At 40.0% G+C, this 27,276-nt stretch overlaps 1 protein-coding gene across 1 annotated transcript in view; it reads left to right on the forward strand.

Annotated features, from left to right (window-relative positions):
• LOC119965051 (clathrin interactor 1-like) overlaps positions 1-27,276 on the forward strand; it is a 236,983-nt gene that overhangs the window by 123,394 nt on the left and 86,313 nt on the right. The window contains 5 exon segments of the mRNA XM_038795287.1: positions 4,792-4,896; positions 7,015-7,111; positions 16,015-16,123; positions 17,476-17,496; positions 17,499-17,639. Of these exon segments, the coding sequence (XP_038651215.1) occupies positions 4,792-4,896; positions 7,015-7,111; positions 16,015-16,123; positions 17,476-17,496; positions 17,499-17,639 (473 nt within the window).

A 27,276-nucleotide genomic window follows, 5' to 3' on the forward strand; every position in this document is an offset into this window, starting at 1 on the left:
CTAACATGCTACCTCTGGTTAGCTATAGGAAACAGGATCTCTGATAAATACCCCCTCTCCAGCCCTCGAGCTCTGGGGTCAGTTGTAATGCTCGTACTGCCACCTTGATGGTGCTTTCTTATTTTCAGCATAGGTTGTGGATTGAATTTGACATTTTCGAAACTGGATATCTCAATTCTGTGCCACCTTTATCAACTGAGCTATTTGGGGAGCTGATTTGACTAGTTTTAATACAGTCAAACAGATTTTGTTTTCTGAAATTCATTTTGGTTTCACACAAATTACTTATGAAGTGGCTAATCTGCCACAAACCTTGTGAAGGAGTGTTTGCACATTTAATCTCTTCTTCCTTCCTTCCTTCCTCCTCTGTTACCCCAACCAAAAGAAACACATACAAGAGATTTAATTTTGCACAACATTGAAAGTGATGAATATGCAAATTATTTCTCCAAACCCCTCCACCACAGGATTTAACTCCGCAATAAGCACAAGCAAGGCTTGCACAGAGCTAGTGAAAAGCAGTACCTAAAACGCCAAGTGCCACTGGCTTTGTGAATATCAGATACTCACAGACTGTCAGACCTTATTGTTTCACAGCTGGCTGCTTTTGTGGGTAAGGATGTGTTAATGCAGACTGGCTTAGGAGGGAGCAAGGTTCCCTGGATGGAACCCAGTATAAACTAATCAAACAGCTCCCCCTGGCCTCCAAAGCTGTCTACCGCTATTAAATTTATATCAATCACAGGAAGTCTTTGCATTCGAAGTCGTAATTTTTTCCCCTCACATCTGGAAGAGGGAAATTATTTTTTGCACCAAAGGTCACAAGGATTCTGGGTAGGGCAAAGAATGAGAGCCATGTAAAACATGGGAAAGGAAGAATACAACTACTTCTCCACCTTTCGGGGAAAAAAAAGTTATTTCTGAATGCTTTGGTTGCAAGCCAAGCTGCATGTAGCTTTTTTTTTGGTTTGCTCGATGCCAAATGCAGAATATAGTTTTAAAAACAATGATTTGGAATGAGTTGTGTTCTTAAATAGACATCTTGATGAATAAAATTCCTCTCCTCAGAGGATAACAACTTTTACTCCTTTGAGTTTTTTAAAAATGCTGTAACGGAGTTAAGAGAATGGTCTAAATGAATTTTAATGGCAATTTAATTTTTTGTTATACTCCCATTAATTGTCATCAGAAATGGTGCCTTAACTCAATGTCCTGTATAAGGAGATTTAATAGATTAAAGGGAGAAAAAGAAGCAACTCATTATGGGTTTCTTCTAAAATCCATTTTTGGAATGTTGCAGTTGCACAAGAGAAGCTGCAAGTATGAGAGGAGCAGAGGTGCAAATAAAGCAAATTTAAAATAAAAGTTCACAATGCATTATAGGAAGAAGGTTAGCAATAATAAACAAATTAATAAGTCAGGCACCCATGGCATGGAAAGTCTAGCTAAAATCAGGTGTGTTGTAGCAAAATTCTTAGTAATGATCAACTGAGCACAACCAAAATAAACTTGCTCAGACCCTGCCTTAGCAGGGCAGGTGTATATAAATTAATGTTTTCCTTTGACATCATCAGGATGATATATTTATTATTGTCTTAGTTTCCCTACCAGCATCTTTAGTTCATTGTTACCCAGGGCTTTTGCTAGTGAAAATGGAACTGGACTATCTATGGTCTAATGGCTGTTATATATCAGTGTGCATATGGAATAATAAACCCCCAATTTTTAAACTTAATTTTACATTTGGTTAAATCTTATTGTAGATCTTCGGTCTCTTGTGATCTGAAATCTGTGCTTTTGTGTATGCTAAATAGATCAAGCCCATAACCTCGATTTCCCCTGGGTCCCCATGCAAGAACTGCATGGGAATTGCCTGGAAGTTTAAACTTCCAAAGGGCAATTCACCCGCACTGGAAACCATCCTAAAACTCCAGTTTAACTCTGAGACTTTGGGTGGTTTTGGACTATCTTACCAAAATAGTAAAATAGTTATCCAGGAGAAGTTTAGAAGAATTAAAACTGCCCCCTCCCACGCAACTAAATCCCCAATCTTCTGACCGCTCATCCATCTAACATGCTACCCCTCTCCCCTTGAGAACCAACCCCCTCATCCCCCCCCCCCCCCCCCCCCCCCCCCCCGCCCGCCCCATTCTACCCACTGACCGTACACACTTCTCCCTGACTTTGCAGTGTGCTGGAGCTTTTAAAAGTACTTGCTTAATGGCAGTTAGTACTGTAAAAAGCAACCGTGTCTTCCTTTTGTCTGGCGATGCTACACTCGCTGAAGGCCTTGGGAACCCTCTGCACTGCACTTTTCTCACCCGGCCCAAGTAGGCATGTTATTGCCACTCAAGTTCTGGGCCTAATAGTTCTTCTTTCTTATGATGTAAAGGACAAGAGACTATATGAGGTGCCCACTATACTTTAACTGCTGTTCCAAAAGGCAGTAAATACTGATGTGTGAGACCATTGGTTTTGGATTATAAATTTGTAGTTAAATTCCAAATGAAAATAATTATACAAAAGCTGAATAAAATAGGATACCGAATGCATATACTAAGAAAGTCGCATTTAAATTGGTCCTATAGATGAGTTTAAAATATCTTGTTGAATGCTCTGACAGTTCTAGAAACTGGGCAGAAGTTAACTCTAGGTAAAAATAACACTTCCCCATCATCTCTCTCTCTCTCTTCCCCCCCCCCCCCCCCCACCATGCGCGCATACACATGCAATAACCCGCACAATTGTGACTTAAAGGCAGATTTCATCATCCAAGATGAAATGCATTGGATGAAGTGCGATTGAGCAATCTGCCACACCATCTGTATCTTGCACCTGCCAAGATTGGTGCATATACATTTTAAACTTTTAGGAAATAAGCCCACTCCTATATAAGCTTAATGTCAAGATTAAACAATTTTCCCCTTTTCTCATAGCCTGACTCTAACCTCTATTTTACGATTGGTTATTTCCAAAAGTTTATTGTGTATATTTTGAAAATATTTATTTTCATACCTTTCAGTGAGAAATTATGCTTTTTATTACAGTTCTATGACGAGCATGACATTTACTTCAGGTAACCGCTGCTTTAACTCTGAGGCAAATGAGTTTTAGTGTGGCGGAAAAATTAAATGTTAGATATAAAGAAACTGAAACTACAACTCTTATCTCTGCATTCCACTTAAAAAAAATTCTAGTCATTATTTACGAAAGGGGGGGGGGGGGGGGCGGGGGGGGGGGGGGGGGGGGGGAGATGTTTATTTTTTCCCACCCATTCTTTCCGGAAAGCCTTGATTTTATTTACGCTAAAGTGGGAAGCTGGAAGAAACCTGTTGGCTGGTAACTTACATAATGTACTGCCCTCTGGTGCAAGATGAATGTAATTTCAAAGAGAGGGAGACATATTCAGTTGTTGCCCTTGTATCTGGTGGGGAAATGAAACTTTTTCTACCTTGCTATAGACTTCAAAGGTACCAGCAGCTTTATGCTTTGCAGAATCGTAACTGATTTCCATCTGTTATGTGAATTAAATGTAGAATGTATACAATGGAAGGTAATGCTCTCAATGTAGATACCAAAGGTTGTTGAGGTTTGAGGAGAAAGTGAAGTGGTTTGTGACAGTACAACCTTTTTATTTTGCAGTTTTCTTCCATCAAATCAAATCTAACTGTTCAAAATCACTGTTTGCAGCAAAGAATGTTAATGGGTAGGGCACTTTACAAGAGAGCATGGTGTTATGGTATGAAGTCATCAATATAATATGATATGTCATGTTACTGTATTCAAGGAAAGGTAGCAAATAACAGCTGTCAAGCTTACACATTGCATTAAAGATTACCAAATTTCATCAACATGATCTAGGAGGGAGCAGTGCTTATTGTGATGAAACGGATTTCTGTCTCTCAATACTTAATTTGAAAGACTAGACTTGTATTCTGAGTGTCAAGTTGCAAATTTCACTGCCCTAAAGAAGATAGAATTCTGAAGTCAGAAGCAAACCGCCATTCAATTATTACAGTAAATTATTTTTACTTAAATCCGACTGCTTCACTACCACATGATGGTAGAATTTTAAAATTGCAAAGAGATACTTATTAAATGATATGAGGGAGGGCCTGATTTCATGATGAATGCGATATATTATGCTGCTTCTAAACTGGTGATGTATACTAAACAACAACACAAATGATTCTAAGCTATAGTTTTTCAAACTCATCTATAGATTTCAGAGGACTGTCAAGTATTTCTGTTATCAGATTTCTGTACCTTTCTGCATTTGTGAGTTAGTAATGTGCTGTTTCTTGTGCTCTGTCTGCATAAAAATGTGTTCCGCGAGGCTATTACTATTTTCCTTTGGGTAGCTAACACCATTGAAAACAAAGACAAAAAGGTCCCGGGAATTGTTTCAATATTTCAAATGAATTGCCCCATCCAAAATGTTTTAAAACCAGTGAGCCAATGTAACCACGAAAAGTGCGAGCTATAATTACTTGGCTCTTTTGGTATCCATTTTATCTGAGTTGGATTTTCTTTTTTAAATTGGACCAGGTTCCAGCCCTAATGAAACCTACAGTACCCTCTTTGATTATTCAGCAAAGCTAATGGAACAGTAACACTTGATTTAAGACAAGTTAAATGCGTGCTGATGTGTCCTAAGGGCAGCCTGACACAAAAATGTTTTCCCCGCCCTATAGAGGTATCTCATTAAAGCTGTCAGTGAGTCATTATTAAGTTTTCATGTGGTTGTGTGTTTTGATGCTAATGTAATGTGTATGACTTGTTTCATTTCAGCACAAATGTGGTTATGAATTATTCAGAGATTGAGTCTAAGGTTCGAGAAGCAACCAATGATGATCCGTGGGGACCTTCAGGGCAGCTAATGGCAGAGATAGCCAAGTAAGTACTAATCTTACTGAGTTCTAGGGATATCTCCAGACATACACGGATTGAGCATGCTGCTAAATTATCTTTTCAAACCATTGATTTATTTATTGTTTTAGTAAAAGCTGCGATATCACTGCTTTGGTCATGAGGTTGCATTTCAAAATAAGAAATTGTATTTAAACGTAGTTCAACGGGAATGGGCTAGGGAAAGCACATGGGAGCTGGAACACCTAATGATGTTGCTCGAAGAACAGCCCTGACCCCACTCTTCCTGAAGACTATGCAGTTTGTTACGGCTTGTTAAGTTTTTTGTTCCTAATGGTCTTGAGCTGCACAGGACAAGTGAAAAAGATGTTATCACTTGAACCCCACAAACACTTGCATCATTCTTATTGTTACAGTGCAAGTGACATTTACTAATAAAGGAACAATCATTTCTTTAACTTCTTTCGGTGAGTAGGGGATGCTGAAGAATGTCCCATAAAATGCCATTCTTCTCAGCAAATCAGTTTGTTATTGGTTTGTTCCAGGTTAATACACTTGAACATGCTCTCCATAGACACGGTCCATAGATGCTAAATTGCAATGCATCGCATGAACCAAGATCATGCTTCACAGAAACTTTCACAATGAGCAAAGTAACATGGAACAAAGCTACCGAAGAATTCAACTTGATGACTTAAATCAGTTTTTTTAGAGTAGAAAAAACATGTTATTTCTCTTTTTGCTTTGGAGCTGCTTGGATCCAGCTTTCTCAGCACTTACAATATAGTTGAATCAAAATTAAATCTAGATGGTCTCATGCAAGATGTTTCAACTGCTACCTGGCACTGAGAAAATAGTTTTTGATGTTTACCTTGCTCCTGTGCTGAGATCCAACTTCAAGGCACTGTAATTGGTTGAAGGGACACAGGTGCGCGTTCTGCATTCTGATTGGTGGATAGGAAATGCATTACCTTCAGGCGCAATACTTCCAGTTACATAGATAGAAATATGGAATTGAGTTGGAGAAAATATAACTAATGACTCATTGTACTCAGCAATCAAAATACGCAGTGGTGTCCATATTTATTTGGCTGAGGATTGTGCTTGCAATTACCAGTTTAAGAATTGTATTATATAAGAAAGTGGCTTAGCGGATTAGAAATCAAGTAAGTTGTTTCTCCAGCTATTTCCCCTTCTTCACCACTTCCTCAAGTCCAGGTCAGTGAGATGCTGCCCGCCATTGTGGAACAGTGCCTATTCAGGAAAGAATTAACTGAATGCAATGTTGGAAAACTGACCTTCCAGGGCAGTAATTGCCTTTTCATAAACAACAACAAGAAATCACAATTTTGGGCAGCATGGTGGCGCAGTGGTTAACACTACTGCCTCACGGCGCCGAGGCCCCAGGTTCGATCCTGGCTCCAGGTCACTGTCTGTGTGGAGTTTGCACGTTCTCCCCCGTGCTTGCGTGGATTTCGCCCCCACAACCCTAAAGATGTGCGGGGTAGGTGGATTGGCCACGCTAAATTGCCCCTTAATTGGAAAAGAAAAATAATTGGTGGTACTCTAAATCTCTTTTTTTAATTAAAAAAAAATTTTCTTTGTAAGAAATTGTAATTTTTTGTATGCTTTATAAACTGTGCTATACAATGAATGATCACAGGGTATTTTTGCTTTCTTCATGATATAAAGCTAGTGAGCAAATGGATCTGAAACCAATGAGGGAATCCAGCTTGTACCTGCAGTTCACCCCAGACCATCTGTTACATATGTAATAACACTAAATATTTGATAGGCTGTACGTCAGATCAACACAGAAAACTCCTAAGTAGCCAGCTGGGGATCCGCTGGGGCATTTTTCTTTCTTGTTAATATACTGACAATAATTTGCAGCACTGCTTGATTCATAATGCCTATTTGTAAAAGGAAGTGTTGTGTGTATGCCAAACCTATTCTGCCACCTACAGCCAGCTTTTATTTATTGCTTCTGCTCTGGGAGCATACACACCCACAGCAATTTCCTTTCATAGTAAAAATGGAAAAAAGTAAACGCCCAAGGTTCCACTCGCACTGTTCAGTTATTTTGCTTTGTTTTCTGTCTTTACCTATATTGGATGTGCTGAAGCTGTTTTTGTTTAATTGTAGATCTACGTTTATGTATGAGCAGTTTCCTGAAGTTATGAACATGCTTTGGACTCGTATGCTGAAGGACAATAAAAAGAATTGGAGGCGGGTCTATAAGGTGGGATAACAAAGCATTCCTTTCACATTTCATGGTACTTCTGATGCAAACTTCCCAACAACTTTTTCTCTTTGTGAAACATCATGTGCACAAATTTAATATATTGCAGAAAAAAAGCAGATTTTATTGTTCTGTTTTGACATTGAAAAATTGACGAAATAAATTTAATATTCGCGCTGTCACAACCATCTGCCAAATGGGAGCACAATCTGTCTCAAGTTCATCACACAAACTGGTTTTAAATGCTAACATCTTGACTGATTTGCATCACATATTTCAGTAAGTTGTAAGGTTCCTTCCTGTTTATTCCCTTTTTCCCCTTTTATTTTGCCGTTATCATTTTTGAACCATGGGTGATCAATGGACATGTATCTAAGTTAAGCAGCAGAGAGAATGAGGAATTCGGAAGTTACAGGAGAGAACCCTCTGCTAGTTTGAAAAGGAGCTTCAGACTTTTCAGCACCCAGAGAGAGATGGAGTGCTACTCGGTTTGATTGATTGGCTGGTGGCCAATGAATTGGTCAAAAGGTCAAACTCTGCCCAGTAACAGGTGGTGATTGGAACTTATCTCAGTGCGATGGGTCTCGGAGACCTGAGGGAGCAGTTGAGTCCTCGACATAAAGACAAAGACCTGCTTTTCTCTCCCTCTCTGGAAAGGCTGTGAGTGTTGCATTCCTGAAGCTGCAGAGAACCTGAATGAATCATAGAATCATAGAATTTACAGTGCAGAAGGAGGTCATTCAGCCCATCGAGTCTGCACCGGCTCTTGGAAAGAGCACCCTACCCAAGGTCAACACCTCCACCCTATCCCCATAACCCAGTAACCCCACCCAACACAAAGGGCAATTTTGGACACTAAGGGGAATTTATCCTGGCCAATTCACCTAACCTGCACATCTTTGGACTGTGGGAGGAAACCGGAGCACCCGGAGGAAACCCACGCACACATGGGGAGGATGTGCAGACTCCGCACAGACAATGACCCAAGCCGGAATCGAACCTGGGACCCTGGCGCTGTGAAGCGATTGTGATATCCACAATGCTACCACAATGAATCTACAGGGTAACCATTTCAGGCTGCAAACAAACACCGGAACACACACGCTTGCTCTCTCTCTCTATCTCTCACGCTCTCTCTCTTGCTCTCTATATAAAGGCTATGAGGGCTGTATTCCTGAAACTATAGAGGCCTGAATGAGTCTACAGTAAAAACTTCAAACTGAAAGCGGAGTCTGAAGAGGAGTAAGATGCTGGAAACACCCGTTTCAAACAAAGACTCTTTTCTCTTTTACTCGTATTTTTTAAACCTTCTTTCCCCCCTCAGTGTGTGTCTGTCTTGTGTCTGTTGATAGAGGGCGGGGAGGAAAGCTTAAGTGGGGAATTCGGATTAGATAATAGTTAACCTGTTATAATTCTGCATATTACAGTTCTTGTATTATTGTTCTTGTTATAAATAAACAGTAATTGGGTTTAAACTTACAAACCGTACAAAATTATTGGACAGCCAAGGGCCAAAGACTTGGGGTATTTTTCTGAGAACTGTTGGCTAATTCACTTGTGTTGTGACTCTGGATCAAGTGGGAGAGGAATTGACTGTGCCCTAGCCCAGAGTGTTGTAACATGATTTGGGGACTCTGATCCGGGATATTTGGAACGGTAAACGTCGAAGCTACAGTATTAGTTTTTTTAAAAAGAGACACCAGGTTTGTAATGATATAACAGGATGGCTCTGGATGCTGCTAAGATTTTTCAGGTGGACGGCTTGTCTCTGATCTATTTAAGAGCTTTGAAAAGCCAAGCTAGTCAAATTGCAAGGGAATTAGAAATAGAGGCACCAGCTAGAGGTAGGAAGATAGAGATAACCAACGCGATTGTTCAGCATTTAAATTTGAAAGAGATGCTAGGAACACACGAGAGAAGTTTAGCATCAAGAACATTTTCTGGTGCTGGAGTGAATTCGGCTGCAGTTCGAGCATGAAAGGGAGATGCAGCAAAGAGAAATGGAGTTAAAGTAAAACGAAATGTAGATGGAAATTAGGAGTTTGGAATTGCAGAGAGGGGAAAAGTCAAAAGAGAGAGTTCCAGCATAAGGCATTGAGGGGAGCTGCTATAAATTAAAGGGGAGCTTAATCGTAGAACAGAACCCAGTGGCAAAATGTTAAAATTTATACAGGCTCTTTAAAAGGAGAAGGAGGAAGACACTTTTTTTTTAGGGGGGGCATTTGAGAAAATAGCAACCCAAATGGAGTGGCCAAGGGAAAAGTGGACATTACCCATGCAGAGTAAATTGATGGGAGGGCACAGGAAATGTAACCTTCCCTGTCAGAGCGGGGTGTCTAAGAATTATGACCAGGTAAAAAAAGTTCTTCTGGGTGAAAATGAATTGGTTCCCCAAGCATATAGGCAAAAGTTTCAGAATTTAAGGCGACAGCCGGGATAGACATATGCTGAATTTGAAAGGGTTAAGCAGAACAATTTTGATAGATAGGTACGCGCGTTGGGAGTTGCAACTACCTATGAGGCTGAGAGAGAGGTCCTAGAATTCTCTACCTTCTATAATAAGAACCCATGTTAAAGACCAAATAAGAACCAGTGTTGAAGACCAGAGGTGTAGATTGCTAGGCTGGCAGCAGTTATGGCTGATGATTATGAGCTAATCCAGAAATTTAAACCTTTGTTCCGTCGCCCCGATAATTTTGAAAAGGACAGGAAGTGGGAGAGTGAAAAGAAGGCAGGTAGCCGAGGTAAAGAATGGATAGCTGTAAATGCTCAAAGATCACCCCCTCAGAGCAGGGAGGAAGGTGGTGAAGGTGAGACTCAAAAGCCTAGATGTTACCATTATAATAAGGTGGGACATGATCGTTTAGTATGTTGGAAGTTGCAAGGGAAGCCCATGGGACTCGTGGGAATTGAGGAGGATTCCGAAAAGGGAACAAAAGTGGAGAATACTACAGGGCAGACTAGCTTTAACTGGACTTAGAAGACCTGAGGTAAACACAGCTATGGCAACTAGTGTGAGGAATAAGGTAGATGAGAGATAGGCAGGATTTTTATCTGAAGGGGAGATCACCCAATTTTCATCAACTGAGGTAGCCAAACCCATAACTATCTTATGGGCATGTGGGAATTAAAAAAAACTCATTGGACATTAAATAACTCTAAGAACGAAATTGAAAGACATTGATCACATATCAAATAAAGATGGTAGTGAATCTGATTCTGCTGATGCTGATGAAATTATCTCTACAAGAATGATTTCTCACAGAGATTTATCAAAGATAAAATCTAGTATAGAGCCAGGTTCTGAGAACTCCCAAGACTGAGGGTGACCATAAGAAAAAGGAGTGTGAATCTAGATGAGAGTTCTGAATCCAATTTTGGTTCTGTTTATAAAGTTATGATAAACAACTGCTATCGAATAGACCTGTCACTAACTGATCTTGAACAAATAGCAAGAAATTCTTCCAAAGCTAGGAAAGAAGTCAGCGAATCGGAAGAAGGAAGTGAATTTGCTTTTCGATAAGTAACCTGTTACACCTTCTTGCAGTGAACCCATTGCCATCCACTTCAGGTGCAGATATTTCCCAGAGTATGCCTGCTTTGAAAAAATACATGATAGCATGGTATCAGTTATTCAGGATGAGGTCAGCAAAGACTGTAAAGTGGCACCAAGCAAACAGCTGATTAACCACATCTTTTTGAAGGGCCACAGTGCCTCTTATGTAAAGGAAGCAAATAACAAACAATTACTGAAATAATCAACTTTCAAAAGGAATCAGTTATTAAGATGAAGGTGGATGAACTACCACGCGATAATTCTGCAATTGTTAATAAAATCCAAGAAGTTCATGAAGCCAGTAACGTGCCACGTTCTGATGCTGAAAATAAAGCAGAACAATTGAAATCTGGGAAGCACAAATTGTATTAAGTCTTTATTACTAAATGGCGATGAGAACTGTGTATATGAAGACTCCAATGAAGAGGTAAGAGCTGCAAAACAAAAAATGGTGCATATATGGCCAACCAACCCTGCGAAGATTGAACTCTCAGCTTTACTTGTTGCTGAACGTAACTGTGCAAAGGAAGAGCGAGAATGCAAAGCTGGAGGGTTTGAGGAGTGTTTATTGGTTCAAAATGAACCAAATATTTGAATGAAATGAATGAAATTCGCTTATTGTCACAAGTAGGCTTCAAATGAAGTTACCGTGAAAAACCCCTAGTCGCCACATTCCGGCACCTGTTCGGGGAGGCTGGTACGGGAATTGAACTGTGCTGTTGGCCTGTCTTTCCCTCCGTATTGACAATACCGCTTGTAGTTTGGCTGCACAAGATCCTGGAAATTTGGATAAACATTAATTGGACAATCAAAAAAGACTGGCTGCATTACACGAGACAGAAGTGCAGAAGAAGCACATTCGGGGAGCGCACTCAACTTTGGGCAGTCAGAAACCTGACAAAGGGAAGCACATTGCCATTGACTTTGTAAATGAGAGTGAAAACAGGCACCTATCAGAAGAATAACAGAGAAGATATAATAAAGATACTTAAAGAGTGTAGACATCGTTGTAGAGAAACACCAGGGGACACTCCGTTAACTAGTGATGTAGACATAAGAAACTCTGAACCAATAAAGCCACATCAACCTTGACTAAAACCACGGAGACTGGCTTAGTTAGAGACTGTAATACAGTGCATGTAGGGTATGTTGCAGAAACAAGCGGAAATGCTGTGGTCCACAGAATGCTAAGTAGGGCTTGAGAGATTGAAGGCCACGTTAGAGGGTGAACTGCTGCTGGCCCCCAAAACGTTTCAGACCATTTAAAGTGCCCACAAATGCCAGTGACCTCGGGGTATGGGCATTCCTTCAGCACTTTTAGTATATGTCCAACATGACAGTAAACAAAGCTTAGTTAATACAGACCATAATCCACTTGCATTTATAGGGAAGTTTAAAACCTGGAATGCAAAATTATTCTCTGAGAGTTTATTATTACAACAGTTCAATGTCAAAATTGTACACGTTCCTGGAAAGGATCATGTAATTGTGGGTGCTTTGTTACAGGGTTAAGGACTGACTGGTTACCAATATAGAGACTGGGAAGGGAACTTACATAATGGGAATGATTTGAATGGCTATGTGTTTGTGATTTAAGCCGTGTATACTTCTTAATGAAAAGTCCATGCCCTGGTGTTTCATTCTTTTAGGGAGAGAAGTTTGTACGAGTCCTTCCTGTTTATTCCCTGTCTTTTATTTTGCCGTTATCATTTTTAATCCAGGGATGATTAATGGACATGTACCTTTAAGTCAAGCAGAAGAGAGAATGAGGAACTTAGAAGTTAGATGAGAGAACATCGGCTAGCCTCTGCTAGTTTAAACAGAAGCTTCAGACTTTTTGGCACCAGAGAGAGATCGATGGGCTGGGATTTGGTTTGATTGATTGGCCAAAGGGCTGTACTCTACCTGGTAACAGGTGGTGATTGTATCCTATCCCAGTGGGATGGTTCTCAGAGACCTGAGGGAACAGTCGAGTCCTTGACACAGAAAAACAAGGACCTCAAGGACCTGCTTTCTCTTCCTCTCCAGAAAGGCGGAGTACTGTATTCCTGAAGCTGCAGAGAACCTGAATGAATGAATCTATAGGAAAACCATTACAGGTTGCAAGCAAAGGCGGTCTCTCACAACTTCAGGTCAAGTGGGGCAGGAGTTGAACGCACACTAGCCCAGGATGTTGTAACAGCATTGTGTACCATTATTTCTTCCATTCTCAATCTTCTGATAGTTCTTCTCCCTTTGTTCTTAAAGGTGCAGAGCACCAGGGTCTTTACCATGAACATTTTTGAATTCCGCTTCAAGTATGTTTAGGAAAATTGTGCCATTTTAAAATGGTAAAAGTCAGCTCCATTTAGAATAGAAACAACTGATTTGTATTTCACTGCCATGAGAGGTAGTGTTATTAAATCATGGGAGCATCACTCACTAGGCCAGCATATCCCTAATTGCCTGTGAGAAGCTGGTGATGAGCTGTCTTCTTGAACTGCTGCAGTCCATATAGTGTAGATATGCCAACTGTGATGTTAGGAAGGGAGTTCCTGGATTTTGACCTAGCGACAGTGAGAGGATGGTGAAATAGTCCCAAGTCAGGCGAACTTGCAGATAGTCGTGTTCCCAGGAATCTGCTCCTCTTCTCCTTCTAGGTGGTTGAGTTTGTGGTGATGTCAAAAGGGGTTTGAGTTGCTGCAGTGCATCTTGTAGATGGTGCGCACTGCTGCTAGTGTGTGCCTGTGGAAGAGAGAGTGAATGTTGAAGGTAGTGGATGGGGTGCTGATCAAGAGGGCTGCTTTGTCCTGGATGAGGGTTTTGAGTGTTAAGCTATGCTCATCCAAGCAAGTGGAGTATATTCCATTACACACCTGACTTGCACCTGATAGATAATAGACAGGATTTCAGAGCTTGATCTGATCAATTGTGCAATTGCTTTGCGCTCTCTATTTATGCTCCTGGTGTTTAACTGGCATATTAGTACTGTGTTGCAGCTTCACCAGATTGGCACGTCATTTTTAGGTATGCCTGATGCTGCACCTTGCATTCTTTCCTGCATGCCTCATTGAAAAAAGGTTTACTCTGGCTTGATGGTAATGGTGGAGTAAGAAATATGTTAGGCCATGAAGTTACAGATTGTGGTTGAAAACAGTTGTGCTGATAGTCCTCGGATGCCAAGTTTAGCACGGTGGTAAGTGCCACACAACGCAATGGACAGTATCTTCAATGTGCAGATGAGACACACTCCTCCAGTGTAACAAATGGAAATGTGTCAGATAAATTGTTAAGAGTGAGGTCAAGTAAATTTGACCTACCTGAGTGTTTGACCTCATTGAACTTTGGGATAATTTTCAGTCAAAAATTGGTGATTGAAATATTTCGAAATGGGAGGCAGAAAGAACTCTGATAATTCAAAACCTGAAATTCAGTTGTTTAGAGTTGGAAGAGGATAACTGTCTGTGTTTGAACTTGTGTGTTTCATTATCCATTTTTAAAAACTCAAGTCACGACATTAACATCCTAACCCGAGGAAATTTTTAGTGTTGCTAATAATGCTTAATTCTTGTAGAAATCACAATTTTATTAATTGCATCCTATCATCTTTAATTATTGTTTGAGCCGATCTGAATAGAGCGTTTGAAACTTGTGTGTGTGTATGTATATATATATATATATATATTATATGTACAAGATACACAAAGTAAATCATTAGATCCAAGCACTGCTGTCTTCTGATTATCCAGTTATAGATGCAATTTAGTGTTTTAGCACAAGTTTTTAAAAGTCTGTTCATGAAGCAATGACCCCATGTGTCCTTTGCTTAATAACATAAAAACATGGAATTAATATTCCTGTAAGTGTAACAGACAACTGCAGTAATCCCCAATGTGTTTCACTGCTGAGACACGATGATAAACAGCCGCAGATGGTAATTAACGAGGTTCAAATGCTCTAGACTATTATTTGGTCTGTTGAAGAAAATGCAGAGCTTACAGTATTTATCTCCTAATGTGTGAAATCTTTACTGGATTTTTCAAAAACTTTCAAACACTTGTCAGTCAACATACGGTGCAATGTGCAAATATGTTCTGTTAGGATTTTTTAATTGATTTGCAGTACTATTTGAATCTGGGTGGGTACCTAATTTATAGGCTACCTTGTTTGTAATCTCTCAACAGGATGATTGTTTTCAAATGCAAATTTTACATTTAAATAATTGAGAGTACTTTTAAAAAATTTCTAGTTTGTACCCTTTCAAATTGCCATATATTTTGCCTATTTTTTTCAACCAAAGCTGCGCTCTTGTCAAAAGAATAACTTTCAAAGCTAGCGTTTAGAAAGTGTCTCATTCTCTGTGCATGTTTGATTATGAACAGGCATGTAGTGACCATTATGGCAGACTGTGATCTGAGACAATTCTGTGTGTATTTCCTCAACCTCCTACTGTGTTTGTTATTGTGCATCCTTTGACGAGCTGTTTTGGCTACAGGTTGCAACAGAAGTGCAGAATATTATAGTGTATTATGTCACTGTGTAGATTTTATTTTTTTTCTAATACCTGCTTGTCTTTCCTTTTTGGTGTCAGCTGTAATGAAATTCGATATTAGGAGGAAGTTCTGTACCTGAAGCGAAACTCCCTAATGACTAGTTGACTGCTGATCTTGTGCTTCATAATTCAAAAAATAATTTGTTGGTTTACGTTATGTGGCAGGTTTGACACATTGTTTGATGGTGAATTTTACTTTCTTTGTCTAGAGGGGGGGGGGTCAAAAGCATTCATTAAAGAGGAAGGCACAAAGAATTTTGTCTCTCCAAATGGTGCTGATGTAAAAGATCAGTTCATGGATATTAAATTTTGTAACAACATAAATCTCCTGTCACACTCTTTATAATATAATTCTCTGATTTCAACTCTTAAATATTAAAATTTAATTTTACTTTGCATGCGAAAGGGTCTTGGAGATGGTGCTCTCAAAATTGTGCAAGGGCACTGTCAAGTGGAAGAGTATGTTTTGCAGTTGCTATAAATAAAGCTAATATTTTCTGTGCGCATCACTCATTGGCAGACCAGGTCACTGTTTTAACCATCTGACTCGGAAGAATGCTGCTAATTAGTATTTAATTTTTACTTGTGTAGAAGGCAAATTTATTTATGTTCTGTTCAGTTGGTAAACTAATCATGCAGCTGTCAATTTTGATTTGTGCTGGGAATTCCTCCCACTGACTGCTGACATTCACGGTACTTTATTAAAGCAGAAAGCAATCATAGCAATGTGGCAGGGTGTGACTTTGTTCTCACAAACATGAAACAATTTTCTCATCGTGCGTTTTTTTTCTTTCCTTCCACCTCCTCCCATTACAGTCCATGCTTCTTTTGGCTTACCTCATAAGGAATGGGTCAGAACGAGTCGTTACCAGTGCCAGAGAACACATTTACGATTTGCGGTCGATGGAGAACTACCATTTCGTCGGTAAGCAAACCTCCAGCACTAGGGTGCAAAACAAAAAGCTTTGAGCAAATTATAACAGCAAGCGGAGTTGTCACTCACCTCAGCCAGTAGATCAGCTTCCTTCACTAATTAGAATGTGACTGGTGGCACTATCTGAAGTATACAGAATCTGAGATTTGGGGACCCTAGAGTATTAATTAGCGAAGACAAGAACTCGCAGAAAGGACATGGTAATAACAACACAACTAGCACAACATGAGTGCTCAGGTTTTCTTAAAAAAAAAACACAACAGCTATGACTCCCCTGTGATGCTCATAAAGAAATTGCCTTAATTACACAGGAAGGAAAGGTTATGCACCAACACAGACTAATCTGTTTGAAGAAGCAAGGATATCTGCAAATAATATTTACAATGCAATGGCAACAAGGCCATGTTTTTATTGTTTTGACATTAAAGCCAAAACTTGAAGACTGATAGACTTTGTCAGATGTAGGCATACAGCCTAATAATAACCCAGGTGTCTTTTTCATATGGACAAATTCTGCTGGATCGACAAAGCTGTTCAATTGCAAGTCCAATGGCTCAATTTGAAAAGAAGTGTTTATCACAAATTGTCATTTATTGCTTTTTGTAATTAGTAATGCAGCCAATATTATACATATGCTTTAAGAATGTGATTGATGTAGCTGCCATGGCACACTTTTCTCATTCTGAAATTAGAATCATACTATTTTCCCTTCAATTTCTATTGCTCCATGTTTAAAAAATATTAATAAGACATGTATTAAAATTGCTTCGAACCCATACAGGTGTGAAATTGGTATTTTGATGTTGGGAGTAAGGACGTTACAAATTGTGTCAAAAACTCTGGACTAAGGGAGTGAAAACCTAACCAGTGTTTTAATATTTCCAATCACTGTCTAGAGACTCTGGCTAGGAAGTGCTTGTTCACTGACACTAGGGGATTGCTCTACTAGAATAGCCGGTGGGTATTAAAGGAAAGAGGCTCACGCCTCAAACAAAAACAGGCGTGCAGGTACACCTACAGTCCAGTAAGAGTCATCCTCACCAGAGTAAAGTGGAGAAATTTGACAGCACGAGTATTAGTAGAGTATTAGTGGCATAAACTTTCACCAGCCTCATGCTGCTATCATGCTATTATTTTCTAGTATTGATTTTTAAACCGTACTCATTGGCATGCTATTATCCTTAGAACATATATTTGGATAGACGGTGATTATATATTTGTTATAAATAGATAATAACCCAGGCACCTGATGAGCATATTTCATATTATCTCATTGTTTATTTGGCGATGTCATTTATTACACTCTGAATGTCTTGTTTACCTAATTTCACTGCTGTCTTCAGATGAAAATGGCAAGGACCAAGGAATAATGTGAGACAAAAGGTGAAGGAATTGGTGGAGTTTGTGCAGGATGATGATCGCTTACGGGAAGAACGGAAAAAAGCCAAGAAAAACAAAGACAAATACATTGGAGTGTCTTCAGACAGTCTGGGAGGCTTCAGATATAGTGAGTACGGAGATGTTTAATGCAAATAAGAAAAGATGAACATGTTAAGCATCTAACTTTCAAGTTTTTGTTTTGGAAGTTCCACAAGGATTCGGAAGAGGAATAAAAATATAGCTGAGCTATTTGCATTTCGAAACGTGGATTTCAAACCTAACTTTGAAATGTTCTCTGACCTACATTCCAAACAATCTTCTACATGTGTTTTAACCTGCATAATTAAATAGATACACCGAGGCTTTCTCCTAACTATAGAATTGTGGCAACACTTCACCATTAAAATCTTAACTGTCAAAATGTTTTTGTCTGTTCAGGGAATGCTGGAAAGGCTTTGGCTGGCTTAGTCAATTTGTCTAATTTGCCTTTCAGATACACATCTGGAAATGGTATAAGTTCCATTTTTTATTATAAATTCAGCCCAGACTGATGAGACCCACTTTGTGGGCTGCCTGCCTAAGGGTGAATGAAATATATGGGCAGACTCTTTGAATGTTACTGGACACGAACTTAGAACACAGAGCTGCTTCTAATTTGACAACTAATTGCCATTGTCACGCGGATATGATACAGTGGCTGATGTAAGAATTTGAACGAATGTCACTGATGCAGAAGATGGGTGGCCTTCTGAGATCAGGGCCAGGCAGTGTGGAGGAAGTTTTACTTTTCATTTGGCTCTGCTATAATTGACCTTTTTGTGTTCCCTCTTCATTCATGCGAACCTAACCTACATGGGTATAGTTCCATGCAAGTTGATAGGTCTTTAATACTCTTAAGTGGCAATTGGGAGCCCAAACACTGAGCGTTTACAATAGGCAGAACATACCAATTACTCTTAAGGTGTTTCCACCAGACCTGCACCTCTCTGCATTTCCCAGCAAGGGTGAGTGCATGCTTGCAGGACTGGTGCTGCTAAGTAAATACAGTGGTACTTGCTGGAAGTGGAAATCTGGATGTTATGCAAGGACACTATTGCAATTGGCTGTCCGGGATCTCTAAGGCTGAATAGCCTACCAATACCCAGGCTCTCTAGGCTTGTGCCTGGATGATGGGAGTAAACATAGAAAATAGAAGCAGGAATAGGCCATTCATCCCTTTGAACCTGTCTGCCATTCATTATGATCATGGCTGATCACCCGACTCAATAGCCATTTTCATTTGCAACTTATAGGACATCAATAACATACTGATGGTACACCGTATAATGTAATAGCACGCAGGAAAAAAAGAATAGACCAACACAACCTATCATAATCTTTTGATAACAATACTAACTCCCCTCCTCCTCCTTTCGCCCCCCACCCCACCCACACACACACGCGCACAAGGTGATGATTTCATAGGAAATGAATGGTTGCCACCTCAGGTCACCACCGACCCTCCAACAGTATATTTGATGTTTTCCCGGATAAATAACTCCATAAGGTCGCCTAACCAGGCCAGGGCACTAGGCGGAGTAGAGTATCCCCATCCCAACCGTACTCGCCTCCGTGCTATCAATGAGGCCTCCATGCTATCAGTGAGGCAAAGGCCAAAAATCTGCCTTCACCCCGATCTGCAGTCCCAGCGAGTCAAAACATGCCAAAAGTAGCCACCAATAGCAAGGCTCCAGATCCATATTGAGAATCGTTGATGTGGTGTTGAAGGAGGATACCCAAAAGCTTGCCATTCCAGGCCATGACCCGATCATGTGGGTGCAGTGAGCAGGCCCCCGAGAAAACCGCTTCCAATTGTCCTCCAGTCCCTCAAACAATCCACTCATTCTTGCCTTAGTTAGGTGAGCTCTATGTAATATTGAGCTGAATCAGGCTAAGCCGCGTGCAGGAGGAAATGGAATTCACTTGTGAAGAACTTCACAGCACACCTCTTCATCCAGAATAGGACCTAGGTCCCCCACCCACTTTGCTCTCACCCAGATCAGTGAAGCTCCTTCCATTGACATGATCTACACAAATATTTGAAAGTATCCTCCCCCTCAGAGTCCGTCAGCTTTATGGATTTGCCTAAGCAGGGTGGGCTGTGTGGCTTGAGGAAATGTAGGACAGGCCTTTTGGATAAAATGCACAGCTGGAAATAGCGGAACGAGTGTGTTCCTGACAGTTGAAATTTCACCGAGAGCTCCTCTAAACTGGCAAATGTTTCCTCCACGATCAGATCCCCAAAGTTCTCAAGGTTGTTTCCCCTCCATAACTTAAACTCGATGGCTCAAGCAAGTGATTGCCGCAGATGGGGGCCAATAGTGACATGGAGCTCAATCTATAGTGGTGCCTAAACTGCTTCCATTTCCTTAAAGTAGAGATCACTACCGGGTTCAAGGAATACTTCGCCGGGGAGAGCAGTAACGAGGCCGTCATAAAAGCCCGCAGACTCGAACCCCTTCATGAACACTCCTCCATCTGACTCCATATGGCGTTCGGCTCCCCAACCATCCCAACATCTTTTCAGTATTGGCTGCCCAATAATAAAGGAGCAAGTTGTGTAATGCTAGACCCCCAACAGTCGGTCCTTCTGAAGGAACACCCTCCGGACTCTTGGTGACTTACCCATCCAAATAAGAGGTCAATAACCTTTAATTCTGGCAAAGAAAAACTTGGGGAGGAAAATAGGGAAGCATTGAAACAAAAACAAAATCTTGGAAGAACGTTCATCTTAATGGTCTGGACTCTGCCCGCCAGGTATCCCACTTTTGTAGGTCTGACTTCACTCTGCTCACCAGACTTGTATAATTTGACCGATGAAGCGTAAACTAATCATGGGCCACCTGGATACCCAGATAAAGGAAGCTACCTCTGGCCAGATGAAAAGGCAATACCCCAGATTGGCTTCCCTCCCAGGGGATTAACCGGAAATTATTCACTCTTCTCCAGGTTCAATTTATACCCTGAAAAGTAGCCAAAGCTCCTCAGTGGATTCATTATTCCTTTCATTGCAGATACTGGATCCATAACATACAAGAGCAGGTCGTCAGTGTACAAAGACATCTTGTGCTCCCCACCCTCCTCATCCCCGACCTCAGCGCGATGTTCATGGATTCAATCCCCAATGCAGATAGGAGTGGTGACAGTGGCACTCCTGTCTCATACTTCTATTCAGGAGAAAGTACCTCCCGAGCTCAAAGCGTAGTGCGTACACTTGCCTTGGGTGTTCTATACAATAGCCGAACCCATGAAATAAAGTTCTGCCTAAGTCCAAACTTCCTAAGCACCTCAAAGCGATATTCCCACTCTGTCAAAGGCCTTCTCCGCATCCTTGAGATCATCCTCTGGTTCACAAGCTGTAGAGGGGGTGAGGACAACATTCAGCAGTTGCTGTATTTTAGCAGACAACTGTTGCCCCTTGACAAGGTCTGTCTGGTCCTCTGCAATTACCTCCGGAACACGTCTTCAATCGCAGCACCAGCACCTTGGTCAGTAGCTTGGCATTCATGTTTAAAAGAGAAATGGGCCTCCACGATCCACCTTCTGTTGGGTCTTTATCCTTTTTTAAAATGAAGGAGATGGATGACTGCACTGCAAAGCAATTTTGCCCAAGCCAATGAAATCATTGAACGTGTCTATCAGTGGTACCAGGTAACCTGCAAACTTCTGATAAAATTCAACAGGAAACCTGTCAGGACCGGGTGACCTTCCCCAACCCACATCAGTCCAATACCTTTCAAAAGTTCCTCGGGGCTTAACAGTGCCACCAACTCATTCCTTCTCTCTCTCTCTCCACCGCTGGGTTGGCCCACTGCCTTCCCTGTGGACACCAGATCAAATTGAATTGGCAGCTGCTTGCTAGTCACTAGAAACTCTTGATAGGCTTATCTGAATATTGGTGATCTACCACAAAATTGCACTCACCAATCGCAGCCACTCTGCTCTCACAGGTCTATCTAGATGAGCCTTATAGGCAATTATCTCTCCTCGTCCCACAGGCCTAGGGGCTTCCCACAATGCTGAGGGAGAGACGGAGTCATTCCTATTAAGCTTAATATACTCTTCAATAGTTATAACCATGTGATTACAAAAATGCTTCTCCGCTAGTTAATTTAGATATTATAATGGGTTTTTTAAAAATGAAAACTTTACTAAGAAAAAAGTAGGGAAATGGAAGCCCAGGACCTAAAATGTCAAAATTCAATTAAGAGCTATAATTTTACAGTAATGAAAAAGGGCCTTTTTGGCTTAGTTGTGCTGTTGGCAATCTTGATTGTGATATTTCTATGTAGAACACCTTTGCTTGCTGAGGAGCAAAGATGACATGACCCATAGAATATGATGTGCAGAAGAAACATGCAGCTGAATTAGTTCATTAACTCCTTAACCCCCGAGTTGTAATTTTCGAATATATGTTCATCACTGTACTCCTGTTCTTTACAGCCCTTTGAGCCTGTTACACCTGCGCATGCAGTTAGCAGAATGCATTTGATGTTTGACCAATCTCCTAACCAAGTTGTGAACTTGGATGCTGCATCTCTAATGTAAATCAGTTTGTTTAACTCCTATTATCATAGATGATAAAGTAACTATTATACACTTACTGCAATACAGTACAGTTCACACTTGCAAACATTCATTGTTCAAATGTACTATCTATATGTGTTACATATAGAAATTGCGTTTGACTGCCAGTCTGTATTTCCACTTTTTGAATGAGTAATGTTACCAGGAACCAGCACATTAATCATTTGATGTGTGAGATGGAAGGATGATGCACTGTACTGGAGCTGCAATTTACTGGAGCATTACATGATTTTTAAACGTAGTGGTTCAATGTTTCCAAATCTGTTTTTTTTTGCCAAATTTCCTGATTGTAGCTGGATTAATGTTGGGAGTTGCTGAAAGAAGTCGTCCAGAAGGATTTGGTGGGAAGGTTGTAGGGCATGTAGAGGAAACCTGAAGAATATTTTTTTACTGGGCAGCTGACCAAAGAGTAGTATCAGCCATGGTCTGGCATCAGATAGCCAGCCATCTCATTGCCCTCGCAGCCTGGAAAACACATGTAGGAATGTTAATTTCATGTACCAAAATTGATAAAAATAAAAATAACTTGGGTACAAATTAGAAAACTGGATAATGTTGGGTTGTAAGCTAAAGTTGACTGTTAGGAAAACAAAGGTAGTTTTAAGGGATTTATTTTTGTCTTGGCAAATATTAGAGATAAGGTACAGTTTTAGGTGTGTTTAATTTACTGTTTCTGCGCCTGAAAGTATGAAACCTCTCCATACTGGACAAAGGTGTTTGTACGTGTGGGGGTTGGTTAAGGACCTACTGGGTTTCTGTTGTGCTTAGAGAAGACTACGATGTGAAAAATAAACAAAAGCCATAAGCAGGTGGCCATTACTTAACAGCTGGAGGTCCTTATAAGATTAAAACGCTTTTAAGTTTTAGTTTAGATAATTTGAGAGCAGTTTGAGCCAGGTCCCTGAGGAGTGAATGGCTCTCAACTTTTCCAGGAGAAGCTGGACAGGACACAGGACAAAGGAGTTGCAAAGATACAGGCATCCCAAGGAACAGGTTTTAGTCCAGATAACCAGGGAATTGGGACAGAAGATGTGTCTAAGAAGCCTGGAGTGCTTAATAGAGCCCAAGGTATTGTTCAGAAGAATTCAAGGCAGAGTACACACAGTATTCTGAATTAGAGTTAATTGGGGTAACTAGATTTAAAGTGGACAGTAGATTTAAAGGTAGACAAAATGTCTGATGCCATTTTAATACAGTCTGGGAATGCAAAACCCGGAAAAAGTGTTACTTGATGCTAAATCGTAAAACTTGATCTGCAGTTTATTATTTGTTTTTAAAAAAACATTTTATTAAGGCATTTATGATTTTCTAACAATAAACAATACAAATACAAATGCAGGCATAGTTCAGTACATTTGAACTCTCCCTCCATTCCCTAGTGTCCAAAAAAGGTTAGGTGGGTTTACGGGGATGGGGTGGAAGTATGGGCTGAGGTAGGGTGCTCTTTCCAAGAGCCGGTGCAGACTCGATGGGCTGAATGGCCTCCTGCACTGTAAATTCTATGAAATTCTGTAAATTCTATGAACTGGCTAAAATGTGATTACAAAAGGGTAATAGAACTGAAGAAATTTGAAATGGAGGAAAAAGGGAGAGCTTTTCAAAGCGAATTGGAAATGGAAAAATTAGCAATGGAAGAAAGGGAAAAACAGAAAGAGCATTTCAGCTAAAATTGTTGGAAGTTAAAGCAGAGACACGAGAGCAGATAGGGATGGATGTAATTGTAGATATGAACCTAGTGAGGAAATGTTTAAATTCATACCAGTTCTTCCAAAATTTGAGGAAACTGATGCAGAAGCATTCTTTATTTCTTTTGAAAAGTTAGATAAACAAACTAAATGGCCAAAGGAAATCTGGACATTACTTTTACAAAGTTGACTGGTAGGTAGAGCTGGTCAGGTATGTTCATCATTGTATCTGTAGATTATGATGTAGTAAAGAAAGCTATCCTTCGTGTGTTTGTATTGGTTCCTGAGGCATACAGGCAGAAATTTTGAAATGCAAGAAAACAACCTGCACAAACTCCTATTGAATTTGAGAAGGTGAAGCAAACTAATTTTGACCATTGGATATGGGCAGTAACGATAGATAAAACATATGAAGTCTTAGAAAGGTGATTGTTTTCGAAGAGTTTAAAGATTCATTTCCTTTGGTTAATAGGACTCGTGTTGAGGAACAAAAAATTAAAACTTCTGGGCAGTCAAGAGAATTGGATTATTATTCCAAATTGTCCATAGAACCAAACCTTATTTCCCTCATCCTTTTAAGCATGAGAAGGAAAGAAAGTGGGAAGGAGAAAAGAAAACAAATAGGTAAGAAAGAGATGAAACAGTTGGGAATGGTCAGGAAATTTCACCTCTGATCAAAAAGGAAGTTGTTGAGGGTTGAAGTGACATTCGGAGGCCGAAGAGTTTTCATTGTAACAAAGCGAGACATAATCGGGAAGATTGTTGAAATATAAATGGAAGACCAGTTGTAGTAGTAGGAAAGGAAGCATCTGAAAAAGAAATGGCTGTTAAAACGGTGACAGTGGTAAATATGCTTTTCCAGAATCAGTGAGAAAGGGGGATAGATCTCGAGATAGTTCAAATAATATTTTTGGTGGTGCTGAAAGAAGTCCGACTATTGGAGGTTCTGGATGTTTTGCTTCAAAGGGAGAAGTTTTCTCTTACTCGTCGAATAAAATAAGTAAACCAGAGATACAGGAGCAGATTAATCATTGATGGTAGCTGATGATACAATTTGTATTCCAGGAGTTTTGTGGAAGTAAAAGCATAAGCATTAATAAGAAATATTAACGGAATGGATGAACCTGTTTCTTTGTGTAAAGTTAATTTAAGAAATAATTTAGAATTGTTGCAGTGGGAATTATTCCTAAATTAGCTATTGGAGGAATAGATTTCATCCTAGATAACGATTTGGCTTGTGCAGGCGATGACAACTATTATTATTATTTTTTTAAATATAAATTTAGAGTGCCCAATTATTTTTTCCAATTAAGGGGCAATTTAGAGTGGCCAATCTACCTATCCTGCACATCTTTGGGTTGTGGGGGTGAAACCTACGCACACACGGGGAGAATGTGCAAACTCCACATGGACAGTGACCCAGGGCCGGGATTCGAACCCAGGTCCTCAGCGCCATAGGCAGCAATGCTAACCACTGTGCCACCGTGCTGCCCTGACAACTGTATTATAAAAGGTAGTTGAGCATGATCTTTAAACTTTTGAAAACTACTGTGGAGAATGATGAGACACAATAATGCAGAAAACCAACAATCAAAGGCAAACTTGGTTAACACCCAAAATCAACGTTCATGTATGAAACAGGAAATTGTTAATGAAAGAAAGAGAGTTGATGAGAACAATTGATAATCAATCAGTCAGGAAAAGTAGAACATTTAACAGGATTTGAATTGAAGGAAAACTTGAAAAAGCAAACTTGGCAAAGGTGATCTTCAGTTAAAATGTGGTGAACCTCGAGCATCAGAAGTACTCGAGTATCATGCAAAATGCCTGGAGTGGATAGCATTGTGGCTTCACAGCGCCAGGGTCCCAGGTTCGATTCCCCGCTGGGTCAGTGTCTGTGCGGAGTCTGCACGTTCTCCCCGTGTCTGCGTGGGTTTCCTCCGGGTGCTCCGGTTTCCTCCCACAGTCCAAAGACGTGCAGATTAGGTGGTTTGGTCATGATAAATTGCCCTTAGTATCTAAAACGTTTAGGAGGGGTTATTGGGTTATGGGGATAGGGTGGAAATGAGGGCTTAAGTGGGTCGGTGCAGACTCGATGGGCCGAATGGCCTCCTTCTGCACTGTATGTTCTATGTAAATAAGAACTGAGATTTTGGTAAATCAGAATAATTGGTTGAATACAGAATTAAAAAGCAAAACTAGCGAACTGTTAGAATTTCGACGTGAAAAGAACAATGAGACTGTTGAACTTCAAAGCAAAATTAAAGAAATGGAGGAAAAGATGGATGGTATGGAGTGTCTCAATTCGGAAGTTGTTCTTGTGAATCGAAACTCATTGTGGAATACTGATACAGTTGAGTGATGAACTGGTCCAAATAATATTATTACTGATGCATCAAAGTCAGTAATGGGCAATAAGAAAACAACTGAAGTGCTTGCAGAATTGGAAATTATGAATTGTCAACCAGAAATATTGAAATTGCATAGTGATCTGAGTCAATGACCAGAGACTCTGATTTAAAATTCTTGTCGGTGCTACTGCCCAAGATGTAGTTAGAAGAAAAGCAAATGAACAAAGAACATTCAAACTCTACTGAGAACTGGTTTGAGATAGTTCAGAAAGAGTTAAAAAAAAGTAGTAAGGTGATCATAACACTGATTACCTCTTTTTTAAAAAAAAGATTATCTCCTAAATTAGAAGTCTATCCCCATGATCCACTGTCTAGCCCATTGGTTATGATTTTGTGAAATGTCTTGGGTGATTTTGCCTGTCAAATGTGCTTTCATCTTTGAGTCTGCTTGGATGCATTTCATGGAACTTCAGACCATGTATAATAGTTATGTGAATGTTCTCATTACTTCAGACTGCACATGCTAACAGATCTTGGTGGTCTGATTCTCGATTTATCTGCCAATAGGTCATAAGCATTAAGAATAGAGAGGCTATTTGTTTAGGTTTTTGTGTTGGTATTTTCCAGCCATGATTATTTATTGAAACAAAAGAGTTGCTATCCTGAATGCTCAATCCTGACCACTCTTCAAATTGAAAGGCTCAATTTATAGAAATGACAATGTTTCTAACTATTGTTTTTAAAGGGTTATGTTGGATTTAAATATTTTTGGGAATTTATATGGTGCAGCTTTGTTACTCTATTGGAAACTGGAAATTGGATTATACTTGCGCATTCTGGTAATTATTTTATTAGTTTGAAATCTCTAATTATAAAGTTGTAAACTGTCAATTTAGTTTCTACCGTTATAATGATCTCTCAGACTTGATTGGGGAATCATGTGTATTTGCACACTAACGTGGATGAGTAATTTTGTTACAAGATAAAAAGTTTCTCTTAACTTTTGACAAACTTAAATACGTTTTGCAGAGGCCAGCTTATTTTTTCGTGTAAAAAAAACAAAAAAAAACAGGCTCATGCAAAGGTAATTGGACCTCCAGAT

This window comes from Scyliorhinus canicula, chromosome 4, assembly GCF_902713615.1.
Source record: "Scyliorhinus canicula chromosome 4, sScyCan1.1, whole genome shotgun sequence".
Lineage (NCBI taxonomy): Eukaryota > Metazoa > Chordata > Chondrichthyes > Carcharhiniformes > Scyliorhinidae > Scyliorhinus > Scyliorhinus canicula.